At 61.1% G+C, this 9,428-nt stretch overlaps 1 protein-coding gene across 3 annotated transcripts; it reads right to left on the bottom strand.

Moving 5' to 3' along the window:
• Window positions 1-1,257: 1,257 nt before the first annotated feature.
• On the bottom strand, window positions 1,258-8,882 carry SCN1B (sodium voltage-gated channel beta subunit 1). 3 transcript variants are annotated; one of them, XM_045988895.1, is made up of 6 exons: window positions 8,713-8,882; window positions 6,913-7,079; window positions 5,943-6,183; window positions 2,412-2,553; window positions 1,991-2,067; window positions 1,258-1,906 (listed from the first exon to the last, which is right to left on the bottom strand). In XM_045988895.1, exons 1-5 carry the CDS (start codon window positions 8,750-8,752, stop codon window positions 2,001-2,003), a joined length of 657 nt encoding a protein of 218 aa, XP_045844851.1. In that variant the 5' UTR covers window positions 8,753-8,882; the 3' UTR covers window positions 1,258-1,906; window positions 1,991-2,000. The 3 variants fall into 3 exon arrangements, with proteins under 3 accessions (XP_045844851.1, XP_045844852.1, XP_045844853.1); XM_045988896.1 differs by having other exon boundaries at window positions 1,996-2,067; XM_045988897.1 differs by lacking the exon at window positions 8,713-8,882 and adding an exon at window positions 7,866-8,276.
• Window positions 8,883-9,428: the final 546 nt, after the last annotated feature.

Raw genomic sequence — 9,428 nt, 5'->3', positions numbered from 1 at the left:
GCTGGGCCCGCAACCTCATCGCCTCCCTCTGGCCTGGAGGGGGCCCAGGTGTGCCGTTCTTAGGGGAGGTGGGAGCTGGGACAGGTTTGGCCTGAAGGCAGGGGCTTTGGGCAGACAAAGCAGGCCGGGAGGGGTTGGGGGGGCGGGGTGCTTACAAGGACTGAAGTGTGGGCCTTTGAATTGGAGGGAACCAGAGAGGGGGCCCCAGCTGCCCCAGCCCACCCCGCTCCTGCCACTTCTCCTGCCTCCCACCCAGCCCCTGCCTACGCCTCCGGCCCCAGCTGGAGCCTAACTTCCTCCCTAGCCACCCCTGCCCCTTCTACCTCTCCACCCCCATCCCCAAACTGAACCTAGGCCTACCACTGCTCCCTGCCATTTCCTGTCCCCATGTCCAGCTCCTGAACAAGGCCGTCCTGTCCTGGTCCCTGCCCCAGCTCTGGCCTCAGACTCCTCCCTCCCCCAACATCGGCCCCAGCCCCAGCCCCCTCCCCCCAGCTGCCTTCCTACAAGTCACGGGGGCTGGTTTGCTTTGGCAGCCTCTCTGCTGCCTGCAGCCGTGACCTCTGGAGCCTGGAAGTCCTGCATGTGGGGGGGATGGGGGGGCTTGGCCCGGAAAAGGCAGCACCAAGCGCTGAGGGCCAGGCCAAGGGGCCGGAAGTGTCCACAGGCGGATACACACTGTCCCGCCAGCAGCCAGGAGTGATCCACGTCAGACCCCAGGGCCAGATAAACACCCAGACACACAAGGGTCACCAGCCGCCACCTGCTAGCGGACAGCCATGCACCCAAACACAGACGCAGCTGCTCACCCCTCGCGCTTGCCCCACGCAGAGCCACAGCCTCCCACAAGGGCTCCTGAGGGGAGGGGGGTGCTGGAGCTGCCAGCCCCTAGTCTCTCTCTGCCACTCCCTCTACCTGCATCTTCCTCTCCTTCCCTCGCCCCTCCCCAGCTCCCACCACAGCAGAGAGAGCCACCCTGCTAGGAACTCAGCAAACCCCCAAACTCGGGCATCCTCTCTCTTCCCTCCACGCCACCCTTCCCTTCCCTGCTGCTCCTCCCTGGCCCCCTCCCAACCTCCCCGCTGAGCTAATGACGACCCCCCACCCCACCCCCACTAATCAAGTGCTAAGTCGCTGAGACTCACCCACCTGTTCCTTCCCCCTCCCTTTCCCTGAATGTGCACCCAAAAGCGGGTTGGGGTGGGGGGATCCAAGGCTTTCGGAGAAGGTGACAGGGCTCCCGAGAGAGACTCTGAATCAAGTCCAAGAATCTTTATTTCATGAACAAAACTACTTGTGTGAAGAGAGAAGAGGCTGAATGGGCCTTTCTAAGTGGCCCCAGTCCAAGGCTGGTGAGAGAGGGCAGGGCGGGGCTCGGGCAAGTGCATCACAGGGAGGGGGACCCCAGGTCCAGCCAGAGGAAGGAGGGGAAGTGTCGCCGGGGGTCTTCGGTCTGAGTGGGTCCCAGAAACCCCCTGCCCCAAACTGTGCCGCCCCATCTGGACCCGCCCCCCCCCCGCTGGGAGGGGGAGGATGACAGGGGGGGCTGGGCCCCAGTAGTGTGCATCTGAAGCGGCCAACGTGTGCAAATCAGCAAGAAGGAAGGGTGCGGAGCCGCTGCCCCCGCCTCACCGCCCCCCTCCTAAACAGGCAGCAGAAGCAGGGGTGGGGGCAGGGGCAGTATTGCTTTACCCATCATGCATGGCGCGGGTGGGCGATGGGTCAGGAGGAAGTAGGCTGGATTGGGGGTGTGAGCCAAGCCCCCTGCCCCCTCCCACCCAGGCGACTCCGTTGGCAGGACTCTGAGGCTCGTGGAGGTCCAGGAGTGGCCAACCCCCATTGGGGGCAGGCTGTGCCTGGATGTTCCCCATCAGGGCTGGCTCTTCCTTGAGGTGGAGCCCAGGGCCTAAAGGAGAGGGAGAGACAGGTGTCAGGGATCCAGCCAGCTGACCCCCGCCCAGGGCCCCCAGCCCCCTGTCCACCCACCTACCTTACCGGGGCTATTCGGCCACCTGGACACCCGTACAGTTCTCCTTGCTTTCTGAGGTGATGGCCAGGTATTCCGAGCTGTAGGGGCAAAGGCCAGGGGTACAGTGACCAACATCACAAGTCTGGCCCATGCCGGGGGAAACTGAGGAGGGTGGGGGGGGTCTCTGCCCCAGGTGCACAGGGTTCTGGAGTTAGAGAGGTGGGGACTGCGGGCTGGACATCCAGGGATCCACGGGAAGCCCAGGCATGGGGCCTGGAGTCCCGAGTTTGAGGGAGGAGGGGACTCAGGGGGTCAGACTCTGGGTCCTGAGGGGAAGGCACTGGGGCCTGACCTTACCCATCCATGACAGTGGATGGACGTACCCCTCTGGGAAGCCCGCGTGTCTGGGTCACTTGACCCCATCCCCACCGGCGCCACTCACGCATTCTCTTGTGCGGCAGCCTCAGTGGCCGCAGCGATCTTCTTGTAGCAGTAAACCATCTCTGCCACGAGCCATATGGTCAACACCACGATGAGCACATACATCATGATCTCCGACACGATGGACGCCATGTCTCTGTTGGCTGCAAGGGCAAGCCAGGGTCAGGGGGCCATCAAGGCCAGGCTCAGGAAGCCTGAGGTGCCCCAAGCGTGCGGGGTATGAGCCGGGCCAAGTGGCCTGGCCTCCCTGGGCCTGGTCTGCCAACGGGACCAGGCTGCTTCCCTAAAGTCATCATTGTTAGCGTCATTCCTATTATCTTTTAGAGCCCAATGTGGGGCTTGAACTCACGACCCTGAGATCAAGACCTGAGCTGAGATCAAGAGTGGGATGCTTAACCGAGAGCCACCTGGGCGCCCCATCACTGGGATTCTTAATAAATAGCCACTGTCCAGGGGGCTTTGGGATCCGCCTTAGCCTGCCTCCCTGTGAGGCTGGAGGGGGCATCTGTGTCATTCAGGCGGCTGCAGGTTCCCCGGGAGCTGCAGCTGCGCAACCAGAAGGCTCGGGTTCAGATGCCAACCCTGCCACTTGCCAGCTGTGTAACCTTGGGCAAGTGACTCAACCTCTCTGAGCCTCAATAACCCCTCTGTAAACCGGGAAGTGACGGTACTCATGCCTTCTCACGGGGTTACTGGGAAAAGAAAACAAGTTAATCCCTGTAACACGCATGGATGGGCTCGCGGTCGGCACACTGCCTAAATGTTGGCTATTCACCGACATTTTCTGGAAACCTTCTGTCCTTTCCACAGCACTGGCTCTTGCCATTGCCAGCTTCCTCTCACTTAGCCTAAATTTAAACTGTGGAGGGGATGTGCTCAGCCAGGGAACCGGAAGCGAAGGCCACTGTGACGTCCCTGGCCGGATCTCACAGGCGTCCGCCCCATACTCCTGGGCCTCTCCTTCCGGGTGGCCAGGATCTCATCTGCCCCCGCTTGTCCTCACATGGTCTTTCCTCCCGTCAGTGGGCACTCTCTGCTGCTCCACCCCGTGCAGATGGCACCGACGCTTTCTGGGCCAGAGGGAAAGAGGGCGCAGGGCTGGGTGTTTCTCCCTTGCTTCTCTGCCGGGAAGAGCTGGTGCCACACATCATTCATTCATTCGAAAGTTCAGAATGTGTGTCATATGGAGAACGCGTGCTTCCAGCCAGGCTCTGTGCTAAATTCTTTATGTGAGCATCGCTCTGCGTCTCTGAAATACCCCCAAGGATAGAGAGAGTGCTGGCTTCCCACATCAGCTGACCTCAGGAAGCACACTGAGTTGGACTGTTGTTGGGTAAAGCGCGCATCTTCAGAATTCTCCTCCCTGCTCCTGGAACTCAGTGTTCTGATGGAGTTAGGTAATCTGGTATCTCCTGCTCTCCCAGTCGGATTAGGGCAGTGACTGGCACAGCTCTGCAGCCCATTTTTCAGACAGGGACACTGAGGCTCAGAAAGGGGACGGCTCTGGGCAATGACGCACAGCCCAGGATCGGATTCAGAGCAGGGATTCAACTCCAAGTGTAACTGACTGCAGGCTCTGAGCTCTTCCCTGCTCTGCAAACGACCACAGCCAAGGAAACATTGGGTAAAGGGCGCTGTATGTCCAACGTAGACTCCACCAAGCCACACAGACATTTCAGGAGGCGGGACTGTCATTCCCCCACTTCACAAAGGAGGAACTGAGGCAGAGGGGTCACTGTGGTGTGACGAGTAATGTTAAAAATACTACAGTATGCTGGCTGACAATGAATACAGTAGAACAAGTAAAACTTTCAAATACTACAGTATGATTAATCTAAAATACTATAGCATGGTGGGTAAAGATAAAAATACTCTAGTATGATGGGCTTGATAAAAACACTGTTGTATGTTTGGTAATGTTAAACAGTATAGTATATAGTAATATAAAATACCATACTACGGTGATAAGAAAGAAAAACCACTAGAGTATGTTGGATACTCCCGTAGACTCTGGGAAGATAGCATACAGAGCTCTGCCTTTGGTAAATGTGAAGAACACAGGATCTGGGAGGTAGTAGAATATGCTAGATCAAGTTTAAAAGGGGCTCTGCTGGGTCGGGGGTGTGTTCCATCCCCAGCCTCCAACCCACAAGGGCAGAGCGCGAGAAGCAGGAGGAAGGAAGGAACCTGGGAACCTCCCTGCTCTCCTGACCCCTGGCCTCCGCATTGATTCTGAAGACAGGATTGACACAGATTTTTGTGAAGCCACAGGATTTGGGGGTGTTTCTTGTTCCAGCCACTCCCAGGGGCGGGGCTCCGTCTTCCACATCCGTGGGTGGCCGCCCACCCAACATCATGACCTACAGCAAAGAGGAGCTCAGACTTGTCTCCTGCGTTGAATCCTGCTGGTTCACTTTGATAACAAACGTAAAAATGCTAATTATCAAAAGAAACCCACAGGCTCTGGCTGACAGCAGAGTGTAGTAAATCACGCCAAGAACAGAAACAGCAGTCACACATGCTTAGTTGGGTTCAAATCCAGGTCCCAGCTCTGTGATCTCGGCCACATAATCCTACCTCCCTGAGCCTGGGCTTTCCCGTCTGTAAAGCGTGGACAGCAGCAGCCCCTAGCCAGGAGGGTGGGTGGGGAGGCTCAATGAGGGACTGCACCCCTCTTGGGGAAAGGAAGGACCATGTATGGTCCCGTGATGATGCGCGTGTGCCGTGGGCCCCACAGGGCATACTTGCCGTGGTTCTTTGGTGCCTCAAGTTCTGGGATAGCTTCCTGACTCTAAGCTAATGGGCCCTCCGGCCCTGGAAAATTCCAATTTACACCCATCGGAAGATGGTTCAGAGAAGGGATCCAAGGCAGCTGGAGCCAAAATGATGCAATGTCCCCAAACGCCTGAGATCCTTGCTGTTCGCTGTGGCCCCACACCTGCCACTTTGGCTTCGCTGAGAGCTTGTTAGAAATGCAGCGGGGGCCCCACCCGGGGTCTGCTGAGCCAAGGTCTCCCAGGACACTCACTCACTGGCACAGTGGAATTTCAGGAGCTCTGCTCCAGGGGACACATTCTTATCTCTTCCGTCAGGGTGACAAAGGGAGGAGGGGCTGAGGCTACCGGACTCAGGACAGTCGGAACCTCCACTGTCATTCCCACTACTGGGGCAGCTGACACCCACCCACCGCTCCATCCTCACACTGCGCTGAGAGATGGCTACCGTTATCAGCCCGTTTCCCACCGGACAGCCCTTCCACAGAGACAGGAGGATACCTGCCCGACGTCCCACAGCACAGGTGGCAGTTTTGCACCCAGAACTTTCACGGGAGGGGTCTGCTGGGGCTCCGAGGTGGGTTGAAAGGAAAGGAAAGCCGGAACCAGGGCTGGGGAGGGAGGTGCAGCTCCCCCTGCTGCCATGGGCGTTCGCCCGGCCCAGGCGTGGAGCCAGCCTGTCCCCTGCCTGCCATCTGTCCCACCATCTGGCTGCAGGTGGGCAACAGGGGCGAGGGGGCAGGCAGGGCCGGACTCACCTTTGTCCACCACCTCAAGGTGGATCTTTTTGACGACGCTGGTGTTGTGCTCGTAGTTCTCAAAGAAGAGCAGGCGGTAGACGTGGCACTCGTAGTCGCCGGAGTGGTTGTAGGTGACGTTGGTGATGAAGATGGACAGGTCCTGCAGGTCCTTGGTGCCCCGGCTGCCGTTCCACACCACCCGGCCCTCAAAACGCTCATCCTCCTCCAGCTGTAGGACCTCGTTCTCATAGCGCAGGATCTGGGGGGCAGCCAGGCTGGTCACTGCCTGCACCCGTCCCCCCCACCCTCGCCCAGACCATTCTGTCCCTTGCCCTGACACTCAGAGAGACAGCGGACACACACATGGGCACCACGACCCCGGGCACGGAGGGCACAGGGGGGTGAGAATGGTGCCCTGGCCTGCCCCCGACCCTGTGTCCCTGGGCCACGCACGCACACTCATGTACGTATTCCTTGGGCACCCCCACCCCAGCCCTCTTCCAGCCTTCCTGGCTTTCACGCTCACCAGGCACACCCCTCAGCCAGGCAGAGAGGAGTCCAATCTCAGCCACAGCAGACCCCAGTGCTCTGGGAGGCCCCATGAGTCTGCGGAGCCTCCTCACGTGTAGTTCAAAATACATATAATGTAAAGGAAGGCGGGAAATTTCTGCATCTTTCATGATGACTACCGGAGACGGCCTTGCTGGTATCTTTGTGCCACCGTGTGCCAGGGCAACAACAGATCAACCCTCAGCCAAGCCTAGGAGTGAGAGCCCACCGCCACCCCGTCTTTACAGAGGAGGAACCTGAGGCTCAGACAGGCCCAGTGCAAGGGCAACAGCCAAACGGGGGTGGAGCTGGAATCTGAATCCGGGTCATCACAAATAGCACATTATCGGAAATGAGCAAACAACAACCCCCGCCCCCAGCATGCTGCCTGCCACCATGTCCCGCATAGAGGCCTGCTCCACCCCCCCACAACACACACCTTGACAAACTCCTCTGTGCCCTTCTGGCGGAAGGTCCACTCCGTGAAGGTCTCGGCGGTGGTCTCGCTGCGTCGCTTGCAGGAGATGCACAGAATTTTGAAGGTCATTCCATACACGGCCTCGGTCTCTGAGTCCACCTCCACGCAGCCCCCCCAGGCTGAGGACACTGCAGGGACAGCAGGCTTAGGTGGAACAGGGGCGCCCAGCACCCAATGCCAGGTTTGCTGGCTCTTGGCTCTCCAGCCTCTCGGAAACCATCTGTTTCCCCTCGATAATGAATACGAACGGACAGAACCAGACGCTCAGCCTGGCCCTGCCACTTGCTGTGTGCCCTTGGCAAGTCCCTCATCACCTCTGGCCTCAGTTTCCCGCAAACGGTCATCTCTGCTTGGAGGGGTTGCTCGGCAGATTCCACCAGTGAAGTAAAGCCTCAGCAGGCGGCCTGCCACGCAGGAAGCCCCCCACCCGCCCAAACAACATAGGGCTGTCACTGTGGGAAGTAACTCAGAATCTTTGCTCTGTATCCAAGTAGACTCCCATATACCCCTTCTTAGGAAGTCCCCTTGCCCATGGTATCGCAGCATTTAGGTGGTGGGATTAGAATTCCAGATGTGTTAGAAGTTCAAGGGGACAGAGTCATTCCCCTAACACCAGGGAAGGGGTAGGGAGAAGGCAAGGCCTCAGAGGGGTGGGGGGGGGGGGCGCGCTGGAACCAGGGCAGCCCTACACTCCAGCCCAGCTCTCCCCACCCCCTACCCAGCTTCTCTGGCCCCTGTTGCCCTGCCCCCAGGCTCCTCAGCTCCAGACCCCCTCCCACCTCCTATCAGCTTCTTGAAACACACTGAGCTCTTTGCAGCCTCGGGGACTTTGCACCCCCCACTGGATTCCGGTCCTCTTGGGTGCCTCCTCCGTATTCTCACCTGCCTCCCCCTTCCCCAGCCCCAGCGTTCACCAGATAATGCTGAGCCTCTCTGGCTCCAGCTCTGGGTCTGTTTCCTTGTCCCCGAGTCTCTCCCTCTGTGAATCTTGGGAACTCCTTGTCTTCCTCCGCTGCTCTTTCTAACTCCTTGAACACCTCTGTGTCTGTCTCCCTTACTTTATATCCCTTACGGAGTCTCTACCACTTTGTGTCCTCTTTCCAGGCTCAGACGGCCTCTCCCGGTCTCTCTCTCCACCTTTCCCTGTCCCTTTTAAACTCCACCTCTCCGTGTCTACCTGTGACGCCGTCTCTCCTGCCTCTCTCAAGTTTGTCCCTCCAGCGCGCCCATTCCTAACTCGCTTCTCGGCCTCTCTCTGGCACACTCTACAACCTTCTCCTTCTCCCCAGTTATTCCCGACTCCCAGTCTCCGCGGAGCGCTCCGGAGTACTCGGAGTCCTGCGCCTCTCGCGCCTTCCCTTGCGTCCCCATCTCTCCCTGTCTCTCGGTCTCCCCCGTCCCAGTCTCCCGGCGCCGCCTTCCCCCACCCCCTCCCTCGGCTGTGGGTGTCACATTGCAGCCTGCGGGGCTCCGGGAGCAGCTGACTCCGCGTTTCCTCGCCCCCGGCTGGGCGCCCGCAGCCGCCAAGCTGTGCCAGCCCGGCCCCCGCCCGCGCTCGCCCACCCACACCTCCACCGCCCTCCCCCGCCCCGCTCCCCGCGCTCACAACTTCGGAAGCAGACTTAGCCGGGCCGGGGAGTGGGCCGCGGGGGGTGGGAGCAGCCCTCCGCCCGCCGTCCCGGGTCCCACGCGCGCACCCCACTGCCGGGCCGCTGCCCGGGCCGTGCCCCCCGCCGCGCACCTCCCGCCCCGCGCACTCACCCAGTGCCGCGCCGACCACCAAGGCCAGCAGTGTCCCCATGGCTGCGCGGCGCGCGCTGCGCCCCCCTCCCGGGCCGCCGGTATTAATAGCGGGGCAAGAGGCAGCGGGCCCGGGCGGTGGTTAGAATGTCCCCGGGAGCGCGCGGGCGCAGCAGCTGCGGCTCTGGGACCGGCGAGGGGGGGCGGAGGGGGGGCGCGGCCCCCCCGCTCCGGTTACCGCCGGGGGCCCAGCCCCGGGGCCCGGCGTCCGGGCATCCCCGCCGCGCGGGCGGCGGCCGCTGCTCGGGCTGCTGCGCTAGCGCGCGCAGCCGGGCGCATTCGCCAGGTGCACCGACCCCGGCCCCGCTCCAGCTCGGGCGCGCTAGGGCGCCGGCCGCGGTCTCCTGCGCACTGCAGCGGCGGCGGCGGCGGCGGCGGCGGCGGCGGTCTGGGGAGGGAGGAGGGAGCGGGAGGGGGCGGGATGAATCACCGCGGGGGGAGGGCGCGGCCGCCCAGCCTTTGCCGCAGCGGCCCGGGAGGCGCCGGCTGCACCGGCCTCTCCGGGTGGCGCAGGGGCCGCGGCTTTTGGGCAGGAGCGGATGGCCTGGGTGTCCCTGACCCCTCCCGACTCTGGGGACCCCCAGCATCGGAGTCTGGGAAAGGTCTGGGAAAGGTCACCGCCAGAGTCACGGAAGGGCTTAAAGGGCGTTTTGGGGACAGGGCTTCCGACTTCAGTT

Source organism: Meles meles, chromosome 19 (genome assembly GCF_922984935.1).
Source record: "Meles meles chromosome 19, mMelMel3.1 paternal haplotype, whole genome shotgun sequence".
Lineage (NCBI taxonomy): Eukaryota > Metazoa > Chordata > Mammalia > Carnivora > Mustelidae > Meles > Meles meles.
Note: the sequence above shows the minus strand (reverse complement) of the source record. Positions and strands in the feature narration are given on the sequence as shown.

Coding starts and splice junctions, on each gene's coding strand:
- SCN1B (XM_045988895.1), bottom strand. CDS start 8,752: ATGGGGACACTGCTGGCCTTGGTGGTCGGCGCGGCACTGG. Junction 7,080..8,712: donor GGTGGTCGGCGCGGCACTGG/GTGAGTGCGCGG, acceptor CTGTCCCTGCAG/TGTCCTCAGCCTGGGGGGGC. Junction 2,068..2,411: donor GCTGCCGCACAAGAGAATGC/GTGAGTGGCGCC, acceptor TTGCCCCTACAG/CTCGGAATACCTGGCCATCA.